Genomic DNA, 25,420 nt, shown 5'->3' on the forward strand with positions numbered 1-25,420 from the left:
TTGATTTGGATTAGAATAAAGGATTGAATCCATTTTAAAGTATAAATCATGAAGAAACTGGAGTAGATCCAGCAATGAATAACTAAGAGGTGATGTTAGGACTCTGAAACATTGATTATGAGAAATTTAAATGGCAGCGTTAGTGGAGAGAGACAGAGCAGAGGGTTTACCAGATTAATATGGAGGAACTTATACATAGAATGGAGGTAGAGAAGAGAACAAGAGACCATCCCTTCACAGTAAGAGAATGTTAAAGGAAAGAAGAAGTATTTTTTACATAGTGATTTGAGACTGGAATGCATTGCTGAAAAGTGTTGAGAATATGAATAATATGATTAAGGTACAGTATGATAGATGTGTTGCTGGTTAAATGGGACCTCCTGTGTTGATTCAGCAGAGTAATATTAATGATAATTTTGAATTCTAGATCTGTCCATGATACTAAAATGTGTTATAGGTTTATAACATTTTGTAAGTGGGATTCATATGAATTTCTTCTCATCCTCCTTTTTCAAAGAATGAAAGAGGATGAGAAGAAACTTTTACATGCTTAGAGGAAATTGGAAGAATAATAATATATAAAGCCTTGATTGGGATGTATAATAGAGAGTATAGGGGAGGTGCAGGTATGTATTAAGTTGGTTGCTGTATTCTGGTTCTTTGAGCAATACAAGAAGTGAATGCAGAGCTTTGGTGTGAGATAGAAGTTAACAGAACAAAATACACAGTTGTTGGAAGTTTTTCCACTTGGTTAGACAATAAATTAAAGATAACAAGAAATTATATTATATACTTGGTTTAATCCTTTATCCAAGTGTAAGCAAACAAAGTTTGCACCTGAAGTATTTTCAGCACTGGGGCAACTCGTATATCGAAGCTGATAACTTCACATCACTTGTCTTAGTATCCCATAATGCCACTGATGAGACCTCAATAAAGGTCGAAACCGGTCTAGGTAGTGACCCTTCCCATGATGCACAGCATTATACATAACCATAAGGATATGCAATGTATCCCATAATGCAAAGCCATAAGGCTTTGCATTATGGGATACTAAGGCAAGTGATGTCATGTCATCAGCTTCTATATACAAGTTGCCCCAGTCCTGAAAATACTTCTGGCACAAACTTTGTTTGCTTACACCTGGATAAAGGATTAAACCAAGTATATAATGTCTTGGTTATAAAATACACAGTTGGGTGCTGCTTACAGACTATGATCATGCGAATTGGACTGAACTGCATAGATATATAAACTTTATAAATACAAGGAGGACTATCATTATGGGTAATTTCAGCTATGAGGATATAAGGTTGAGGGAAAGAAAGCATGCAAGACTATGAAAATTGATGAATTTATAGAATTTTATAAATTAGTTGGCCATTATATCTACAGTTAATGAGAGTGATCATGCAACTTTTACTTGGGAAGGGACAAGACATATTAGGTCTTGGACTAAGAAGGGATATCTAAAGAACAATAAGGTAGGTGCTTGTAATAAACTGAGAAGTCAGCTTAAAGCAGTGCCTTGTCATGAGGATAATATGCATAGCAGAGGAATTAACACTGCATGGGTAATCTAACTTGCATCTTCAGAGTTAGAATTAAACACATGGAGATTAAATGGACAAATAAACTTTAAAGCAAGACCTGCCTAATAAGAATATTATGGATTCAATATTATAAAAGAATGATGAGGGGTGCTTAAGGGTCAAAGCTGTATAACTGAAAAGAGATCTCCACATAACCTTTAAAGGAATGCGGAGAACCTACCAGGGCTTCTGACCTAATGTACAATCCACACCATCTCGTGGTGCACCCTGTTAGGTATCTACCTAGATACCGAACAAACCAGGATGGGCTGGGAATTTGGGATTTAGCTGACCAAATTGTATTCTTATTGGCTTAAACCAAAATATAAAATGATGGTACAACATGACAGAATTTCATGCAAGCTGGGATGTCACCCGGTTAAACAAGGCACCCATTGTTTTCGCCAGGGAACAGGGCAAAAAGCAGATATCAGCTACTGGAACAAATCTTAAAACACATCACAACTCAACATCACCAGAGTTCAAGATTGGGGCTATCAACATAAGAAGCCTGAATGGCAAAGAAATGGAGCTAGCTGAGGAATTAGATAAGTATCAGATCGACATAATAGGGATTACTGAAACAAAAAAGACAAAAAGTGGTGAGATCTTTCTGAACAATAAATACAAAATGTTATATTCAGGCAATGACAATGGAGTAGCCATGGTATTCAACACTAAATATGAGGCTGATCTTGAATGGCAGACAGTCTCAAGTAGAGTGATGTGGACAAATATCGGAATGGGGAACTGGACAAGGAGACTTATTTGTGCCTATGGTCCCACAAAAGCTTCTCTTAAGGTTGAAGTGGAGGAATTTTTTGAGGCTTTTAGAGAAAGCAACTGACACAATGAAAAAGTTAAAGTTGGTCCTTGTTGGAGATCTAAATAGCAGAGTAGGAAATGATTGTCAGCATACAAAAATATTTTGAGAAAATTTAGAGAAAAGAGCGAAGCTAATAATAATGGCAAATACCTGTGGATTTCTGCTCAGGACATGGACTGGTTATTACTAACACAATGTCCTAACATAAAAATGTGCACAAATTCATATGGAGAGAAGAGGCAAGGAATAAGAAAAGTGTCATTGACTATGTTATTGTTGATAGTGATGTTTTCTCACTGTGCAGGACAGAGTGCACAGTAGATTTGTAAATGGTCGATTTTTAGTCTTGAACAGGAAAAAATTGAATTTCATCAGTGGCGGCTGGTGAAATTTTAAGTGGGGGTACTGCCTATACAAAATAATAAAAAAAAAATTATTTTTTTCCTAAAAAAAAAAAATGTTTTTTTAATTATTTTGTATAGGCAGCATCCCCATTTTAAATTTCACCGGCCACCACTGAATTTCATATTGAAAAGAACATATAAGAAAGTTTTAAAACGAATAAAAGTTGAGCAGTCTCAGATATGAACTGTAGACTAAAATACACAAACATTATTCAAGAAAAAATGAAAGAGTTTGAGCACAGGAACCAAGCCCTGAAGAAAACACAGATTGATTCAGCCAGAGAGCAATGTGGTGAGATTGTCTGCAAGGATAGAAAAATCAGAACTCCATGGTGGACACAGGAAGTTAAAGAGACAGTGATGGAAAAGAAGAAAGCATATCAAAGGTTCCTGGCAAATAAGTCAGCTTGTAGTCTTAGAGAATACAGAGACAAATGTAAGAAAGCTAAATACTGGCTAAAAACTAGCTAAACTAAAGTCATGGGAAAACTTTGGTAAGAACATAGAAAATAAATATCAAGAAGGTGGCAAGATATTCTGGAGGTTGTTGAAGAAGCTTAGAAATGGAGGAAAGAGTGCTATAAAAGGAGTTAGAGATGATAAAGGTGACATGAAAATGGGAAAAAAAGATATCCTTGAAGTATGGAGTAATTACTTCGAAAAATTGCTAAATGAAACAAGCAGTGATAGCACAGTGGTAAAAACACTCAACAGGCATTCAGTCAGGAATACATATCCATACTTGAAGTAGAAAAAGCCATCAAAGGCTTGAAATGTGAAAGGCAGCAGGAGTAGATAATATTCGACCAGAAATGCTGAAGTATGGTGGTATAAAAGTCTTACAGTGCCTGCTCTGCATAGTTCAGAAGGCCTGGACAGAGGGACGAATTCCTGATGATTGGAGTAGAGCTCTAATAGTACCCATATATAAAAAGGGAAATAAAACTGAATGTGAGAATTGCAGAGGCATTTCATTACTGAGTGTTCCTGATAAGATATATGCAAGTATACTTGAGAAACGGTTGAGAAGGATTGTGGAAGAGAAGCTTGTTCTTCACCAAGCTTCTCTTCCACAATCCTTCTCAGCCTGGATTCAGGCCAACCTGATTTTCACTTTACGACAGATAGTTGAGAAATCATGAGAATATAACAAAGATCTGTATTTAAATTTGGTAGATCTGGAAAAGGCATATGAGAAGGCCAAGAGAGAAGCTATTCAAAATGCTACAGTTATATGGTGTCAGTGGGCCATTATATCAAGCAATACTTAGTCTTTATTTGAGTTGTAAGCAGTTAGAATTGAAGGAAGTACAGGAAGATGGTTTAATGGTAAATCTGGTGTCAGAGAAGGAGATGTACATTTATCCCCTCTGTTATTCTTATCTATATGGATCACATTATGAAGAAAAGTAGTATTTTGATATCAGGATATATATAAATCCTGATATCAAAATTGGAGATGTTATTGTTAGCCCTTTGCTTTATGTGGACGATGTTATACTTCTAAATAAATCTGCTACAAGTCCACAAGATTCCCTGACTAAATTGAATAACTGTTGTAATAAATATGGTATGAAGGTCAGCAATAACAAGACAAAGATGATGAAAATAGGCAGAAGTATTGAAAATATCAACTGCATTGTGAATGGAGAACCTATAGAACAAGTGAAACATTTCAGCTACTTATGCACATTTTTTAGTGGAGATGGTAAATCAAATATGGAAATGGACAATAGAATCAACAAAGCTGGTATGGTGAAAGTCAACTGAATAAAATTATATGGAATAAGAGAGAAATTAGCCAAAACACTAAATTAGCTATATGCAAGACAGTGTTCAAACCAATTTTAACTTATGGTTCAGAAGTATAACACCTGACCAAAGACTGGAGACCGTGGATATGAGAGTCCGAGAAAGATTAGGGGCATGAATAGATGGCATCAATGGCAATATCACATTGAAAACAAGGATATTAGGAAAGAACTTGACATTGTCAGCATCCAGGAATGTATTAGCTGAGCTAATCTCAGGTGGTACGGTCAGAAATGGCAAGGAAATGTTAGGAAAACAAGTGTTCTCTGCCAGGTTGGCAGGAAAAAGACTCAGAGGAAGACCAAGATATAGGTGTATTGATATGGTAAAAAAGTGCCTTAACCACCTTACCAGCCATTATGGATCAAATATGCATCCTCAAAAGCTTCATATCCATCATATATTGCAATGTAATATCAATGGTATTACAATTTTAATATGCACTTCGCATCCATGGCAACTTTGACGTATATATACGTCCTGGCTGGTAACGTGGTTAAAAGATAGAAATGTAAGATCTGATAATATTGGAGTCTTGACAGGTAACAGACTGATTTGGAGGAAAATTGTAGATAGGAAGTTAGTAATAATGTAAATTTTTCATGTAGTGCTCTCATATCCTGTACACTCCTTGAGGGTTCATGTCAGGAGTTTGATGATGATGAATGATGAAACTTATAAAGAGAAGGAAAGGATGGTGACAGCATAGTAAAGAAGGCAAAATTGAATTATGAAAAGAAACTTGCCAAACATGCTAAATTAAATACGAGAACATTTTATTGCTTTGTAACAAATCATAGGAAGAATAATCATGAAAGAAAAACCTTACTGAATGTGCATGATAGAAAAGTGGCAGATGCAGCTGAGTTATTAAGTCCTCTAATAGCCAAAATTTACAACAACAAAAAAAAAATGACTTTAACATTTTATTTGCAGATTAATATAATATACAGGTATCCCTTGATTAATTTGATTAATTAATCTCTCGATGTTACCTCGTATATCAAAATCGTGTTAATCAAATATAATAATCAATGGTAAAAATTACAATTCATCCGTGATCAATTACTGTATTAATAATTCGTTTTATATGGTACTCTTTTAGGAAAGATAAAAAGGAATACAATGTAAATGTTAAATAAATGCTTGTACTTACATTAGTTATTGCAATTTTTTTATCAAAAAAGTTATCAAGAGTCATTTGAACAGTTTTAGTTTTTTTTCCTATCAGAATAAATTCTAAGATAACAAGCAAAATGACTCTTTAGACCTCGGCAAACAGCATTCTTTGATTAACATCTGGATCCATATCCATTACTTGCTGCTTAATACTAATACAGTATTAATTGACTGGATGGAATATTGAGTACTGAGATGACAGAATTCCCCTCCTCCCAGAAACTCAGATTTTAGTTATGTCCAAGTTACTTGACTATATAGGCTGTGATGTTTAACATGCAAAAGGAAAAGGGATTATTAATTTTTGGGTTCTCCTAGGAGGCTGAAATTGTATTCTTGTTTTTATCCTTTATCCAAGCAGGAGCCCATTAAGTAACATCACAATAGGCTACTTTTGTGCAGAGACAGGTGACTTCATATGAAGTTGCCTCAGTATCCCATAATGGATGGACAGCACACTTATTTTCAGATTAGTATATTGCTATATATTATGGGATAGGTCTCTACCCTTGACTTTGAATTTTATCGAATTCTCATCAGTAGGAGTTAGGTTGATGGAGATACTGAGAGCAAAATCCATAGTGCAAGCAGCCAGTTGTGATATTATTTCAGTGCTCATGCTTGGGTAAAGAATAACCACAAGAAGGTAATTTCTTATATAATGAAAAAAAAAAAAAATTATACTGAAGGCTTACTTCAGCACTGTGTTTTCAGCATATTGCCACTCTTTATTAATGATCATTCTGTTGAAAAAATTGAAATGTTTGCATAATTACTTGTGAAATAGCTATATTTCACAATTTAGATTAGTTAAAGATGGAAAAAAAATGAAGTGTGCTATAAAATATTTTGCTTTACATACAGTGCACATACAAAGAGTGTTTTAAGTCTTCTGCCTGAAACCAATAACTTATTATGATATACTTTTGTTTTCTTCTGACTATTCTCTTCAATACATCTTGTTAAATGTGCCACCTTAAGAAGATTGAAATTGTTTTATGTATTAAAAAACAGCTAAAATTAACAAGTGGAAGCTATTCGTGATGACTTCCTCCATGCTCATGGTGGTCTCCTCCACATGCATATATACATAATAAAAAAAAGTGGAGTAAGTGTTTTCAGTCATCTTAATTTGAAAGGAAGCTACAAGTAATAATAAATACACAGAATGATAGTTGGTTCATGGGATAAAAATATTTTCAAAGGAATGAAAAAAAAATAAAAAACGTAATTGGTACAGCAGTTAGTAAAATAGATTAAAGTAGTTATTTAATTATTCATTTTTTTTTTAAATTCAAATGCCACTCACTAAAGGGTGTAAACCTATTATATCTGGAAACCCTGTTCCAAATTTGGATGTTCATCTATACCTGTAGCAGGATTTGAATTAATAATCTGTTGATTAGAGAGCAGAAATGTGATTCATCTAGCCAACTAAGCCAGCAAGGGTATTAAAATTGGCATAATTTATTAATATTTGCTTTGTTATTGTATTGGCAAATTTCACTTTAAATATCAGGCATAGCTTAGTACTTTTCAGATATTTTATTTCCAATTTGACTAAAAATATGCAATCTGACTATGTTTTTACATTTTCCATAATTTTAACTATAAAATATTTAAGTGAAACTGCTTACAATATTACTTCATTTTATTTATAGGTTGACAAATATTTAAAAGAAATTATTGATGATCTCATTCAAAATTTACCAAATCATCAGTGGAGAGTAAGAGAATCTTCGTAAGTTTACAGTTATATTTTGTTTTTTCAGAAAATAGAGAAATGTTGCGATAGATTAGTAGAGCAAATGCGAAATAGTCATGATGGTTAAAAAAGTAAATAAAATATTGCCTTAATAAAAAGTATATATATATATACATATATATATATGGCATAACAGATTTACTCAGCTCAGAGACACTTTTTAAAAAAGATTAAATGACTGAAAGCCAAGAGATAAAAAGTAAAAAATATTGTTTAATTAAGCACAATTAGTTTCATCTTCATAGAAGACTTCTTCAGGTGCACAATAAGAGGGAATAACCAACAAAAATTGTCAAAGAATAAAAAATCTATACATTAAAGCATTAGCATATTGACATTTGAAGCTGTTCTGTGTATCTCCTCATTGCTGGGCATACACATGCATTCAACATCTCATGAATGCCAAAGTTGGATGGCAGCGCAATGATAGTCTGAGAGATTATAACTGAGGTTTTTGTTAAGATTTATTTGATTGAGGATGATTTCTTTGGATTCCACAATTCTTCTTTCTAGTTCATCATAGCAGTGAAAGATATTTTCAGATTTGTCCCATAAGACTGGATGAAAGGTTTTCCTCATTAGTGTCAGCAGAATTCAGGACATAGTTTGGCAGAGCACACTACTCTTGTTCTGCCATATGTGGCATCTCTTTTATGTTCCTCAAGACATAATTCAATGGATTTTTCTATCTGGCCAAAATAAGGTTTATTGCAGTTGCACCAAATTCAGTAAACGCCAGGATGTTTTTGTTTGGGCCTACTTAGCAAGGAACGGAGTTTTAGAAGAGGAGTGAAAGAAGTCCAGATGTTGTATTTTTTAAGAACTTTGGCTAATTTTGGTGAAACGGAGCTGATATATGGCAGGGATATATATAGCTTTTTTTACCATTTCTATCTTCAGCATGGCAAGGAGGTGGATTGAATAGTAACGTTAACTGTTTCGAATAACCATTTTGTTGAAAGGTAGTAAGAAGAAACTAAAGCTCTTTATTAATATCTTCTTTTTCAGATTAAGGAGTAAGCAAGCACATTTGCCTAGGATAGAAATAATACCAAGTTTTTGAGGTGGATAGTGATGGGTCTGGGCATGGAGATATCTGTTGGTGTGAGTTGGTTTCCTGTAAATTAAGATTTTTAATTTCTCAGAAATACGAGTGAGTCTGACATCCAGGAATGAGAGAGAGCCATCAATCTCTAATTCTGCAGTAAATTTGATTTTTGGGTGTTGACTGTTGAGATGGTCAAGGAAGTTCTTTAAAGATTCAGGACCATGGCTCCAGATTAAGAAGATCTCATCGATATATCTTTCCACAATTTTGGTTTCAAAGGAAAGGAAGAGATAGGTTTTTCTTCAAAATATTCCAAATATAGATTTGGAATCTTTTGAATCTACAACCTTTTCAATTTCATACTGAAGATAGAAATAGTAAAAAAGGCTACATATCACTATATATCATATAGTGATATGTAGGCTACCATATATCAGCTCCGTTTTTGCCAGTTCTTAAAAAATACATCTGAACTTCTTTCACTCCTCTTCTGAAACTCCGTTCCTTGCTGAGTAGGCCCAAACAAAAACATGACAATCTAAAATATCATGCCGTTTACTGAATTTGGTGCAACTGCAATATACCTTATTTTGGCCAGATGGAAAAACCCATCAAATTATGTCTTGAAGAACATAAAAGAGACACAGCAGAACAAGAGCTAGTGTGCTCTGTCAAACCATGTCCTGAATTCTTATTTTTTTAAAAAAAAAAAGATTAAACGACTGAAAGCCAAGAGATAAAAATTAAAAAATACTGTTTAATTAAGCACATTAATTTAATTAAGTATTTTATTTTTCGTATTCTTATTGTACACCCGAAGAAGTTTTCTATGAAGACAAACTAGTCGTGCTTAATTAAACAGTATTTTTTACTTTTTATCTCTCGGCTTTCAGTCGTTTAATCTTTTTTAAAAAAAAAAATATATATATATATATATATATATCATAGTAACTGAAGTGATCTGAAAACTTCAGAGAATCAGTGCCCAATATTGAGTGGTTTCATGGCACATATTACTACCATAAAGAATAAAACATTTCATAAATGTTTTACTTTGAATATCAAAAACCTAATATCTATATTGGTATAGGATTATAATACAATATAAAATGGGTGAATGCATATAACCTTTCAGATTTTCCAGTTTGCTTTCAATGTAGGGTTGTTTGTTTTTTCCTTCTGCTTTTCCTTGTACAAAGGCATTTTTTACTGTTTAGTCTAAACCTGAATTTCCATATATGTATGGAAATTCAGGTTTAATAGTATGATAATGTATTTCTTATTTTTTTAGAGGGCAAATGTTTTTCCTGTTTGACCAAAATAAGTTAACGTACAAGTCAACTCTGGTCACACATTCATGGATATGCTAAAGAATATGGTTTGTCCTAAGCTGTTTCCTTTAAAAAAAAAAAAAAAAGTAACAGCTTAGGACAAACCATATATTTCTTTATATTTTGAAGGAAAGTGCTATATATATCATTGCAGCAAATTACCATAAACTACCTTATATTGATATTTTAAGGAAACCATTTTGTAGGGCTTGGTATGATGGATTATGTAGGTATGGTTAACTTTATAATGAACTAGCTCGCTAAAGCAAACTACCAAAAAATCCTACACAAGCTCCATAAGTACATTGCTGTGCTAAATGAAATTCTCTATAACTGACTGTCTGCTATAACCAACTGATCCTGTGCACCCTGTGAACTTTCTGTAGTGAGAATTGACTGTACCAATTTGCATGTGTGTTTTTTCTATCTGATTCACTGAGGGGTAGTATTCAGTTTAAACTATGTACTGTAGCCATCAAGAGAATCTTCTCTGTTAAGAACAATGGATGTTATAAATGGAATTTCTGTTCAAGGGTGTGAGAATCAGATGACATGGTTGGTACTGAAGAAAATAAACTAGAAAGAACAATGCTAAAGTTAAGCAAAGAGGAAAAAAGTTATGAGTTGATAATGAATATTGAAAATTCTGAAACAATGATATTCATGATTAAGAGAATGAAGAAGCAAATAAAGATCAGTTGACACAAGCAGGAAGAGGTCAGGGAGATTAATGATGAGGGAACAGCATGGCTCTTCATTCGTGATATTCCCTCATCACTCAACTATTCCTTCCTTCAACATTAGGTTTGCTTTCAGAAAGCCTAATAGACTATAAAAGTAAATCAGTCAGCCTAAACAAAGCTGAGAGTATTGTAAATATGTATATTTGGGAGTGCTTTACATACATTATGTTGACAAAAGTATTAGGATGCAGGATGCCTAGTTGTGGTCAAAAAAATGCATTTCAATTACATTTCTAGTACCAAGTGAGACCAGCTTTGGCCTAAATGATATCAACTACCCTTTGGGGCATGCTTTCAACCAATTTCTGATGTGTGCCAACAGAAATATTCTTCCATTCCTCATGCAAAGTTACCCCCATTGTTGATGCTGATAGCTGTGGTCTGGTCTGAGTTTGGCATTCTAATTCATCCCAAAGATGTTAGATAGGATTGAGGTCTAGACTCTGAGCCAGCCAATCCAACACTTCAGTGTTGTTTTTGGGCACTTCCACTGGCCGAGTGGTTAGCGTATCCACTCTCCAGCCAAAGGGCTGCAGGTTTGAATCCCACCGTGGGATTCAAAAAAAAAAAAAAGAAAAGTGGTGGTGGTCGGCAGTAGATGATGGAGATAGTTGCGGTTAGTGGAGTAGGTGCCCTCCCTCGATGAGTCTTCGGACTCTATGGAGGTGTTATGTAATAATAATAATAATAATATGTCAGCTGAATTATGAAATTAATGGGTTTTCATTGTCTGTATCTAATACAGATCTTTATGTGCCACAGTTTAAATCCATCATATGAGTAGGGTTGATGATAAACTAATCTTTTGGCTCCATAAACATGAAAATGCTATTACTTTTTCTTTTCCCATTCAGTAGCACAGAAATTAGATAATTACCTACTTTGATCTTTTTCTTAAAATAAAAAAAAAATCATGGACTGTTCTCTCCATTGGTGCATTACTGTAAAACTGACACAGATAGGAAAACACATGCCCTCTATCACAATTGCTTCATAATGAATACAGTATCATAAATTCAGGGTTATTATGTATTATCACTATTCTAAAGGGGGGGGGGGGAACTGAATTTTCTTCTTCACTAATTATGTTTCAATGGCTAAAATTAAATTATGTCTCAATGTCTTTTAATTTTAGTTTAAGTTTATGTTAACAGAGCAACATGAGAAAACATTAGCAACATTAGGAAAAAGAAAACCAGGACGTCCTCTTAAACGATTCAACAATGACTCTAAGGCCGGAACAGGCCATGCTAGGCCTAAATCCTTGATACGCATGATGAGCAACATAGGATTCAAACTCACACTATAATCACACATTGTTTGAACAGATGATATTATTTTTCTATAAGGGATAATACAATATACAGTAAATTCAGCTAATTCAGACTCGAATAATTTATATATACCTTTTGATCCAAAGTTAACATGACTTGTCATTAAAACTGAGTATGGTATCCTTATGAGCACACGTTACAGAGAAATAATCCATTAAGCCTAATATTGTACTTGCTCTTACCAGTGATAAGAGTAATCATGTAATTGATACAGGCGATAAAATATCATCATTTATAAAATGATCTTCTGAAAGTGTTGTTAATTCCAGAAAGTCAATAATTATGTCCATTCAAGTAGGTTCAGCAAAATATAAAGAAATACTGGCTCAAGACTTTCAAGGAGAAAGATGAGTAGTACAAAGCATAGGCTAGAAGGGTGACGAGTATGGTAAGAAAGACAAAAATCAGAGTACGAGAGGAAATTAACAATACAGATGGTATTCCCAGGTAATCCCAGCGAGTTCTTTCAGCATGTTACAAATAAAAGAGAAAATTATCATGGGTGGGAGAATAATTTTAATGAATGCCAGTGGTAGGGAGGTAACTGAAGTAATCAAAATAGTTGAATTACTAAGCAAGCACTTTGCAACAGTATATCATCCAGGGGGAGATGTTGCATTAACAAGAGAGTGTGGGCTGATGTGGAAATATAGGTAGATGAACTGCAGGTGTAATATATTACAGAACCTTCATGATATGATTACATCTATGGGATTACATGGTAATGCCAGCTTGTGTTTTAAGAGAAGGTGAAAGCAGTGCCCTTGACCACATTGTTTTATTTAAATCTCTGCTCTAGGTTGGTCCCAAAGGAGTGGAAAGATGGGAAAAGAGTTCCATTGTATAAAGAAGGCTCCAAGACTGAGGTGGCAAATTACCAACCGATCAACATCTCAGGGGTCGTTTTAAAGGTATTGGAGAAATTGGCTAAGAGAAAAATACACAAATAGAATTCTTGGGTTTGACAATGTTTTTTGAAGGATCTAATCAAGAATCCTGCAGACCTTGTGAATTCTTGATTAGAATCCCATGCAGTATCATATCAAAAAGCCTTTGCAAGGTCCAGCAGCATCACAATAAGCCTATTAACTTTATCTAACTCACTTATCACTATATTATTATAATAGTGAGTAAGTTACTGATTCATGATGTAACTTACTCACTATTATAATAGTATAGTGATAAGTGAGTTAGATAAAGTTAATAGGCTTATTGTAATGCTGCTGGACTTTGCAAAGGCTTTTTGATATGATACTGCATGGAATTCTAATCAAGAAATTGCAACACATGGGGATGGATATAAAGTTGGTGAAGTTGATAATAGAGTGAGTACCTGATGGAATGATATCATACTGTAGTTTATTCAGAAATAGAGTCCAGTAGAATGCCTGAGCCAGTGCTGTATGCACAGAGCTCTGTTCTTGGGCCACTGCTATTTAATTTGTACATTAACAATATAGGAAATGATCTGAGAGGAACTGTTCAGTTATTTCCTGTTGATGCAAAATTGGGTAGAGCAATAGATCAGTAAATATGATGTTAAAATTTTGCAGGATGATTTAAATTGACTGGCAGTATGGACAACAGAGAATGAATCAGTTTAATGTGCATTTTGGGATGAAATGATTACCATATTGATGGAACTGTATTCCAGGAAATTGGTGAAGTGTTAGAGGATAGGGAGTTCAGAGAGCATATTGCAGATGTGGCTTAAACAACTCATTGGACTACCTGGTTACTGAAAATCTCTCTGTTGAGCAGCGATAAGAAGGTTATAATACCTCTATAAAGAGATATAATAACCTGCTTATCGGCCTTGGTAAGACCCCATCTATGTACAAATCTGGTCATCTAGGTTTCTTGGGGATGAAGAGGATCCAGAGGCGAGTGACCAAGTTGGTGGCAGGTCTAATGAATGCACCTTATGAGGATAGCTTGAAGATTTATGGGTTACAGAAATTGGTTGACTGGCAGAAAAAGGAGTGATATGATTGAGATACATGCAAATTACTGAAGGGTTTTCACAGGATTCCTGCTGAGTAAATTTTTCAGAACAGGTCTGGTGGAGGGAAAACTAGAGGTCATCCTTGGAAACTGAGCAAGAGTGTAGTTAGCTGGGGTGTCACAACTAGATTTTTTGCTTAGGGAGTGATAAATGAATGGAATAGGTTGCCAGAGTCTGTTGTGGGTGCCATGAGTGTGAGTGAGTTCAAAGCAAAGGATGACAGATATTGCACAAATTAGAACCTCTCTTGTTGAGTGTATAAATTCCATAGAGTTGCTGTAGCCATATAATAGTAATATTATAATTATGAAGTTAATTATGACTGATTTAGAAATAAATAGCATTAGTTCATATCTTTGCTAAATTTGATTCATATATTTAGTATCATCAAATATTTATAATGCCAAACATGATGGAAACTGTTTGATTACTTTAAAGCTGTTTGGCTCTTAGTGATCTATTGAGAGGACGGAATCCTGCAGACCTTGTGGATTATTTAGCAGTATTATGGGAGTTATGCTTTCGTGTTCGAGATGACATAAAGGTAATATTTTGCATTCATGTCTATGTGTATTTCCTCCCAATAGTAGTCTTACTAGGAAGTAATTTTATTTTTACATACTCCATTGCATATGTTGCATGTATTTACACATCCCATTATGGACATGTTTACCATATGAACATCTTCCCTCCCTCTCTTTCAAAAAAAAAAAAAAAAAAAAAAAGTTTCTGTTTACATCTATATGCCAAAAGAAACTAGTATTAAATTATTCTGTATTAATTCTCTTGTTAAAAAAAGTTGTAGGAATAAAAATGCTTTTAACATGACAATTAGATAAAATATTGAGTTACAAAGTACCACTTTATAAGGGTCTGACATCCAGGTGAAGATAAGGCATTGACCCCCTTCCCTTCTCCATGTGGGACACCTGTTTGTGGTAGAGGAGACCTCCCAGTGATGGCACTTACCCTTTTCATTTTTCCTCTTTTCTTCCCATATTCTTTGCTATACTTTTTTTTATGGACCACCATCACTGGGATCTAATGCCCTGCCACAGTGTTTGCCATTTGGTGTGACCTGTGAACATTCAGAAAGGGAGATCCTGGTATCTTGCCAAAGCAGGCCTTCCTGGCCAGGATCAATAGGCTATTGGGCTTTCCTGCAAGGGTCAACGCTGTTGCAGTAAGTTTCTCATCCCATGGTCTGGGGTTGCTATGGTGCTTGTATAGCATCCAGGGGATCTCTGGTGCCAAACCAAAAACCCATTGAGCATGAATTCTTCATCCTCAAATGTTTCAGGACCCTAACAAGGTCCGAAACAAGTATTGATACCATAGATATGAGCGTTTGGTAACAGAAGTAAGATACAAAAGATATCTGATAACAATACAAGTACTAGTGTTTTTCTGATCATTCATGCAACAGGAAAATGTCACTATTCTTTAATCAAAAGGATTTAGAAGGACTTGCAGGATCTCACAAAAGTGTTGAGAAATTACGTTCTGCTGATATCCTTGTGAAAGCATTGTGTCAGCAACATTCTGAGAAACTGCCAACAGCAGCATCAGCTTAAACATCATGGAGTGACAGGTATGAGGTACATCCTGATACATGGGAATGGTAACCTGGTACCGGTGAGGAACATTATCCTTACTTTTGTTACGCCTAAGCTCTGGCATCTATGAAAACGGGATTTCAACTGTCCTATTATACTCTACATCCCTAATCCACTAAGATCCTTTAAATGTCAGAAATATTGAAATTCCCAAGCCTTGTTGTGGCTCTACCACCTGTGCCCAATGCAGTAAAAAGCATGATAACAAATCTTGCTCTGCGAAGAATGCTAATATGTCAACTGTGAGGAAGATCACCCAGCTTACTCCCATGCGTGTCAGAAGTGGAAAGATGAAAAAGAAATACAAAAAATTAAAACAGAACAAAATATATCATATCCAAATGCAAAAAGGAAGTTAGCCTACCTACACTACATCTGTTCTGAGAATCTGAAATTCAATGAATCTGGCAGCAAAGAAAATGTCAACCGCATCTCAAACACGTATATCTATTCCACTATTTGATCATTTCACCATACCTGAACTTTATGATCATAAGTGCTTCTCTTTTGAGTGCATCAATTGCACAACCTATGGTCTCACTCCAGAAACAGCTCCAAAATGGTTCCATTTGATGAAAAACCACTTGTCAAAAAAAAAAATTATGGGAAGGAGGTTGTTTAAAGAAAAACCACCAGCCACTCCCATAGAAAAAATGGATACTTTGGTATCTGCTGAAAGTAACTTGATCTTACCCAGTGATATTGATACATCCTGACATATTTTTACAGAGGAAGAGGTGGACAATGGTCATCCATACTTCCCAAAATCTAATGAGAAATATAAATCGGATAAAGGTAAGTCTTTAAACTCCCGGAAATCAGACAAGTCTACAAAGCCTAAATAATAGCAAATTTTTACGAATGGGACTGTCATGGGTTTTGCCAGAATATCGATGATATCAATATGTTATTGCAGAAACACCAAACTTTCTGTTTCTGTCTGCAGGAAACATATTTAAGATCCATTGAGGACCCTACTTTAAGGAATTTCACTGTTGTACGCAAGGACAGAACTGGAGATGGTCCTTTTCATGGAGGAGCAGCTATCTTAGTGGACAGTCATATCATTAGCGATTCACTTATCCATGGGATTTCTTATTACAATATGTTCAATTTATTTATCACTGGATGCCGAGTTAAATGAAATGGATCTTGATATTGTAACAGGCAGTTGCAAGATAAGGTTATTAAATTCACCATACTTATGGATGAATTTAATGGGCACAACACTGTGGGGTAGTGCCAACATAAATGGAAGAGGTCACGTCATTGAATGAATCCTTCATTCAATGTTATCCTTCACAATAATGACCTCTCCTTTTTTGAATAAGAGACTAGGTTCAATACTTTCTTCCATATGCCCACCTGCTCATATTCTGCAATGATCTCACAATCTGCACTCCTGCCATTTTTAAACTATTAAAGACAACTTTGTCGGAAGTGATTGTTTTCCTTGTATTTGCACAATGTCTTCACACAAACCACATTCTCCTAATGGATGCCCATATGGAAAATGAATCAGGCTGACTGGAATACTTTTTCCCATCTTTCAAAATTTAATGCTGATAGTCAAACACCCATCAGTAAAGCAGTAACGTATGTAGACTGCATTCTCCAGGCAGCAACAACCTCAATTCCAGAAATGTCATCTCAATGTTCACTCTATCCACAGCCTTGGTGGCACCCAGAATGCCAGGCAGCCAAAAAAAGATCAACACAGAGTGTGGTTTATATTTCGTAGATATCCCATCACATCAAACTTAATAGCTTTTAAACATGCTCGGGCTAGAGCATGTTATGTGAAACATAAGAGTCAAAAATAATCTTGGATCCAGTTTATCTCATCAATTAATTAAACAACCAGTGCAAAAATTGTATGGGATAAAATCTAGAAAATGAAAGATGATAAGGTAGACAAACACACTGTTTGTCAACCTTAGACCATAATGGATGTGTTGTTGTTGCAGATCCCAAAGCTATTGCAGACAGTTTGGGAGAAAATTTTGCCAAAATCTCAACAACGGCTTCATATCTTCCTGAATTTTTAATATCAAAAGAGCAACAAGAGAAACAACGGCTAAATTTTTCTACCAGTGGGCTTGAGCCATACAGTCAGCCATTTGTTAAGGAGGAAGAACTTAAAAAGAGCTCCTTTGCTGTCTCACCATAGTGTAGTATGGCCTGATGACATCCATTATGATCTTCCATCATCTTCTATGGATCTCCTTCTCTTACTATACAACAGAATAGTTTGTGGATTCTTGACATGAGTCGTCATTGCTATCCTAAAACCAGGAGAGGATCCAATGCAAGCAAATAGTTATTGACCTTTTGCTCTGACCAGCTGCCTTTGTAAGATATTGAAAAAAACTGTTAATGCCAGACTTCTGTGGTATTTAGAATGATGTTCTCTCCAGTATGCAACAAGGCTTTCACAGGCATTGTTCAACTTTGGATCATTTTGTCCATTTAGAAATTTGTATAAGAGATGCATTCCTGAATGAAGAATATCTGGTTTTAGTGTTCTTTGATATGGAAGAATCTTATGAGCCTGGAGATATGGCATATTAAAAGACCTCTATAACCTAGGTCTCAGAGTACCTTCCTGTATTTATTAAAACTTTCTGTTCTGGCAAATTTTCCAAGTCAGAGTGGAAAGTAGGCTATCTTGGCCATATCTTCAAGAACAAGGTGTTCCCTGAAGGTTTGTCTTAAGTGATACACTTTTTTTGCTATAAAAGCTAACTCAATCACTTGAACAGCTTCCTCCCACCATAAGCAAAGGGACAAACTGTTATTCCAGTAGCAAAAGAAACAAAGTTCTTGGGAGTCATCTTTGACAAAAAACTTGCATTCATTGCACGCATTTATTAACTAAGAGAATATTGAATCTCCTCTACTGAATGGGGGTGCAGATCGATCTTCATTGCTTCGTCTTTATCATGCACTTGTACGTTCAAAGGTGGATTATGAGTCTCGAGTCTGGTTCTGCAAGGCAAAATAACATGCACTGGTTGAATCTCATTCATCATCAGGGTATATGAATAGCTACATGCCTTTTGCACACCAGCTCTCTCACTTAGATGGAAACAGTTGTCTCTTAATTATGCCCTAAAATGAAAGTCTCTTCCAGAGCATCTTATTTATTTATAAATACAACCACATTTATTTAGATTGTGATAGTTGGTTGGAGCTGCAGCTGATTTGAGGAAAAGTCTCTCAAACTTGAATTTGCTTTGGTGGAGTAAGGTTGCTTTTTTTTCCAATTGATCCTGTGGCAGGTATTCAGGGCATGGTTTGCCAATCCTGAGTGGATGTAGTGGTGGAATAGGATGTAATCTCAGTGCTCTGATATACAGATGTTGGCTGTCCTACCTGTTTGTCCATAATAAGAAAGGTTGCAGCTGGTGGGTACCTGATGAACTTGAAGTAAATCCAGAGGTTGTAGCTGGTCTTTTGGGAGAGCAGATAAGAGCTGCTAGCTTTTTGTATGGTTTATAGGTGGTCACAAGATTGTCCTTTTTTAATATCTTGGCCACCTTTTCTGAGATGCCACCGATATAAGGATAGTAATAGATTTGCTGTAATCAATGTTGGGGGGGGAGACGGTGTGGATTTGTGGTATTAAAATTCTTTGTATTTGTTGGGAAGTGTAGCCATTTGGTCAAAAAAGGTGTTTTTATGTGACTGAGTTCTGTTTTGGGTGCATTGTTATCTGAGCAACTTAATTTTGCCTAGTGGCTAGGGGTTTTATAGTCCAAAGTAGTTGGGGGGGGGATTAATGTGACTGTTAATGGATGTATCTACCTGTGTGGGGTTTTCTGTAGACTTTGAACATCAGGTATCCATGTAGTTATCTCGTAACTAGAGTGTCTGGTTACAAGATAACTTGTAACTAGACAAGTGACAAGTATATGTGATCTGAGGAAAGGCAGACTGTTGGGGACGCAGTCAACTGGGCGACAGAATAAAAGATCAAATATGCAATTCTATTCTGTTGGTCTATTACCGGGTAAAAATGGGTTTAAAGAGTGGTATGAACATAAAATTTGAAAAATATCACTTATAATTAATTTATTTAAGTTTATTTTTATTGTGTAGAATTACGAACTGTATAGAAGTTATATTGAAATTTCCCACACAAAAAATGAGTCAGCTAGTTGATAAATATTTATATTATATATTTTCGTTTATATCATATATCAAAATTTGTAGGATCATTTAAGAGAGAGATGGTTAAAAAGAGTGGTCCGAAAATGGTTGAAAAATGGAAAGGTATAATTGCACAATATTAAAATAAAGAAAAAATACAGTTTTTTATTCATTTATTAATATTATTTCGTAAAGAAGTATTTCTGAGCTTCACTGCGTAAGGTCTCTTCTTTGGCAGTTTATCATTTGTGCAGTTATTTAGTTCAATATGCATTCGCAAGATATTTTGACTTCTATTAAACAGTAAGACTAGTTGTTTGTTTATTACATCGTTTCCAATATTTGTGTCAACATTACAGTTACAACGTGTAAAGAACAACTTTAAGTAAATAAAAGGTATGTATTCAAAATTTATAATCTTAATTCTATTATCTTAATTATCGTATATACTAAATTATATACGTAACATCTAAATTAATTTAAATAAATTTCAAACTCTTGATTATCTCTGAAATGAAACAATTGCTAAGTATAATTATTATGATGAATCTTTTGTCTCCCAACAAGTGAAAAATAGTACTGAAAAAATTCTTAATTATATCAATAGTGAAAACTTTTTTTTAATTTTATATTTATATTTCTTGTTTCTATTCTTTAGAAATGGATAATTCAAGAATATTAAGTCAAAGAGACAAGGAAAAATATGCTTGGAATGGGTATCTTTATGTTAAAGACAAGATTGATAAGGAAGGTTCAATTCAATTTTGGCGATGTGAAAATAAAAACAAAGGATGCAAAGGTAGAATCTGGACAAGTGTCAGTGATGGATCACTAATTTCTGAAAACAGGAACACACACATGTAGCAGTTCTGGAAATGCGGCCAGAATAATAATGCAAGAAGTTAGTACAACAGCCAAAAAATTAGCAAATACGACAATGAGTAACCCATCACAAATCAGAACTCAAGTTCTACAAAATGTTTCTTCTGCGGTAGAAGGAATGCTTCCAAATCATTGCAATCTGTGCAGAAATATTCAAAGAAAAAGATTAAAAAATTTAAAAGCCCCAATTAATCCTGCTTCTAGAGAAACAATAATTATTCCTGAAGAATACTTAAATTATGAATTCAGTCCATCACAATTTGAATGTTTTTTATTGGCTGATACTGGATCAGAACAAGTCGACCCAATGAGAATATTGATTTTCGGTCGTGAAAGCCATGCAGTGTGGAGCCAAAGCATGGATGAATTATTTATGGATGGCACATTTTTACTTTCTCCCCCTCTTTTTGCTCAATTTTTTGCTATTTTGGCTAGAAAGGATGAAGTCCTGTTTCCTCTGTTTTATATTGTTTACTACCTAATAAGACTCTTGAAACATACACAAAATTATTTTATATGATACATGAAACGTGGCCATTACTAGATCCCGAAAATATAAATGGTGATTTTGAAATTGCCATTCATCAAGTGTTACGTATAGTATTTCCACAAGTTAACATAAATGGTTGCTTTTTTCATCTCGTACAAAATCTTCGTAAGCATTTAGCTTCATGCAGTCTTTTAATCAGATATAATTATGATGCGCAGTTCATTTTAAATTCAAAAATGATCACTTCACTTGCTTTCGTTCCTGAACAAGATATTATTTACATATTTCTGAACTTGAGAATCATTTATCCAATGAATTTGAACCAATTTTAGAATGATTTACGAATACATACATAGGTCATCTAAGGAATAATAGAACCAGGGCTCCACCGAATTTTCCCTCAAATGTTTGGTCTGTGTACCAAAGAACAATAAATGGAAGGGATAGGACAAATCATTTTGCAGAAGCCTGTCATCAAAAACTGCAATTGGACTTTGGCAGCAGCAGTGCAAGTCATTCAAATTTATGAATTTTTATAAATGGACTACAAAAAATTCAAAAAACATATGATGTTGATTATGAAAGAGCAGTAGCAGGTTTTCAACATCACACACACGTAGACGTCACGATGAAGCTGTCCAAAGAATTTTGAAAAAAGTATTAATTACAATAGGGAAAATATAATAGAATATTTATGGTACTGCATATAACTATAATATGAATTAATAAATTTTAAAAAATTGTTTTGAATTTCATATACTTTTTTGTTTTAATGTAATGTGTAACATGTGTAAATATGTTTGTTAATTACAAAATAATATTAATAAATGAATTAAAAAACTGTATTTTTTCTTTATTTTAATATTGTACAATTATACCTTTTCATTTTTAAATCATTTTCTGACCACTCTTTTTAACCATCTCTTTCTTAAATGAGCCTACAAATTTTGATATATGATATAAACGAAAATATATAATAGAAATATTTATTAACTAGCTGGCTCATTTCTTGTATGGAAAATTTCAATATAACTTCTATACAATTTGTAATTCTACACAATAAAAATAAACTTAATTATAAGCAAAATTTTTCAAATTTTATGTTTATACCGTTCTTTTAACTAATTTCTCATAAAATATTATTTAAATTTACCTGGTAATAGATCAACAGAATAGAATTGCATATTTGATCTTTTATTCCGTCGCCCACTTGGCCATCGCCCAGTTGTTGTTGTCCAGTCGTCGTGTACCCGACTGTTATTACTTTCTATTTCTGTCGTGAATTGAATCCTTGGATGTTGGCTGTTCAAATGGGAAAGGAAAGTGCGTAAGGTGTCCTGGCCATGTGGCCAAATTGCAAACACATCATCCGCATAGCAAAGCCAAATAGTCGGTTTAAGAGGGAGAAATTTAGGGCATTCTTTTCAAATGTCTTCATGAAAAAGTGTCTAATACATGTGTATTAATCCCTGATGATGTCAATTTGAATTTGCTAAAATATAGGATAATAAGTAAATAATTTTATTTATTAATATGTTGTTAATTTCCTATGTACAATTTTGTGTACAATATTGGTGAAACAACATATAAGCCTGAACACTAAGAAAATTTCATATCCTCTGTCATATTATACTTTTTATCTTTCAGTCATCAGTGCCTGCTTAAACAGTCAACTCTTTCACTTTGTTTCTGTATATGAACAGCCTCACTAATATCATTAATTTTCACGCCAGAAAAAAAAAAAAAAAAATTCTTCTCTTATAATAGAATCACTATAAAAACTTTCTCCTTATTCTCTATCTCTCATGTAGTCGTGCATTCCTCTTTCTTACCTTTGATCTCTTCTTTCTTTTCTCATTTGTACTATTCACCTGATATTTCTGCAATTGTTCAGGTTCACATTTTGTCCTGTGAAGGTCTTCTGTGTGAATGTGCTATTTCTTTCATGTCCTTTTCATTCCCCTGACCTTTTGTCAGGAGAATGAAACCTCTACACTTTTGTCAACATTCTCACTGAAACGTATTGTTCTAACTTTTTTGTCAATTTTATGTTAACATTTTCCACACTAGTGTTATACATTTTACCCCTCCCCACCCTGCCACACAACTGGCATTCACTATAACATTACAAGAAACATGAATATATACAAATCATTACATAAATTCTATTCTGATGCACACTTGAATTCAAATATCTATAGGGAAATATTACTATAGCCATAAAATCTAACCTCCAAACTAGTCTAAGTAAGAATCTGATAATCTTGTTAATTATATATACATTTTAATTTCAACTATTATATGAGAAATTTGATACATAAAAGTTGGCTAAGTTAAAAGAACATGCTCCTATCCCATTGTTTTGTTTGCTGTAGTATATATATATATTCTGTATGCCTGTAGTATATCTTATAATAAACCTCAATTAAATCTCATCCAGAAACATATAACAATCTGGAAACATTCAGATAATTTTAAATCTTAAATATCTTTCTTGATGTATAAAGTATAGCCGTGCTGTATATGCAGAAAAAAGGGCAGATAGATATTTCAGATAGCAATTATTTCATTATTTTTAAATATTTCATTATTTAAAAGATATTTCATATTGTCTTTTAAATAAAATAGAATGGTAGACTTTTGTCTTATAACCTAATCCTATAATTCTAGGATTAATTTTACTTAAAGCTAATGATAGTAATTATCACAGTTTTCACCTTTCTTTCTCTCTCTCTCTCGTGAAGGAAACTGTAAGAAAAGCTGCAGAGTCTGCATTAAAGTCCTTAAATAAGGTCAGTTTTTAAATTTTGTATTTACAATAAGTTGCAAATTATCTTATCTGTTATTTATGGAAATTTCTCTAGTGTTGCTTTACTCTGCTCACAAAAATGCACTGAATACTTTTTCTCTTCTCCAGTGTTGTTTCATTTAGGATTGGACTGGGACATCTCATTAGAAAATCAGCAATAATGTACATCAAATTTGGTCTTTCTTTTTTAGATTAATTTTGAAAATGAACCAAAAAAGAAAGATCCTTTTGTCAATTGTTTTTAACATCCAGTAAAATAGACAAACTGTTTTGTCTCCTGAATGAATGATTTATTAGTGGTATACTCTAACTATTATTAGAATTGCATAAAGTTTGCTTTTAACAAGTAGGAGCAGAGTGATGAAGCTTTGGATACAAGGGATAACGGAGTAACAGTGTTGGCATACTGGTAGTGGTTTAGGAACATATGATTTGACAGTGATAAGTTGAGACAACAAGCAAAAAATGAATGGTATGTTGGTGGCAGAGTTGTATGAGGAAGGGGATGGGGTACTGTTTGTAAATGTATGGGATGAATTTGAGGGACAGAGGAAGCTGTATAGAATGATGGATTACAATTTTGAATGCATTTGAGTTCATCAGGAAAAGTTCTTAGGAAATAAAATAATGAGAGAATGGTGAATTGAGTGATCTGAGGAAGTAAAAGGAGGTATGAAAAGGAGATGAGAGTTGAGACTAAAGATTAGCAGTGAAAAATATGGACATGGAGGGAAGCACAATTTGATTTGAGAGACCAGTGCATTGGGATAATTGGAGATGGACAGGTAAACAGGGTGACAAGTTGGATGAGGAAATGTAGCATAGGAAGCATGGACCTCTGGAAGAGTTTATGTATATGAGAGCTGTCAGTGTGAAGAAGAAATGGCCTGGGAAGTATTGGAATAATGGGAATCTTGGAAAAACGGGATTGATTGTGATAGATGAACTCAAGATCTGATGTGATTGATAAACAAACATATTTTTGTTTGTTTATCAATATCAGAAGTATCAAAAAGAAAGGTGAGGAATTTGTTGCACTAATTGGAGTGATTTGGTCAAAAATCATTGGTACAATGATTTTTAGCCAAATTGAAACATGATGGATGGAGATGAGTGCTGACATGAATAAAGATTGAGAGATACGGTAGTTTCTCTAAGTTAACAAGGTCAAGAGGGGATGGTAGCTGAAAAATTGATTCCATTCAGGTTGGTGAAGATAAACAGAATGAGATGCTTAATTGGATATTGTTATATATGAAATGGAGACCAATGGTAAGGAAATGAATTTTTGTGGGCTCAGGGAGTATTTAACAGAGAGCACTCAAGATTTAGCAATTTAGGTTTGGTCATTGCATCAAAGGATGTCATATGAATGAAATGTTATTTTTCTCCACTTGGTGGAAGTGACCATGAGTTAATCACTTACTTGTTA

At 34.1% G+C, this 25,420-nt stretch overlaps 1 protein-coding gene across 1 annotated transcript in view; it reads left to right on the top strand.

The window, feature by feature from the left end:
- Positions 1-25,420, top strand: part of LOC150095553 (proteasome adapter and scaffold protein ECM29) — a 691,438-nt gene that overhangs the window by 448,567 nt on the left and 217,451 nt on the right. The window contains exons 28-30 of the mRNA XM_090409825.1: positions 7,475-7,554; positions 14,478-14,583; positions 23,924-23,971. Coding sequence (XP_090265951.1) covers positions 7,475-7,554; positions 14,478-14,583; positions 23,924-23,971 — 234 coding nt within the window. The remainder of the gene's footprint in view (positions 1-7,474; positions 7,555-14,477; positions 14,584-23,923; positions 23,972-25,420) is intronic.

This window comes from Typopeltis vanoorti, chromosome 20 (assembly GCF_054136105.1).
Source record: "Typopeltis vanoorti isolate ZY-2024b chromosome 20, IOZ_Tvanoo_1.0, whole genome shotgun sequence".
Classification (NCBI taxonomy): domain Eukaryota; kingdom Metazoa; phylum Arthropoda; class Arachnida; order Uropygi; family Thelyphonidae; genus Typopeltis; species Typopeltis vanoorti.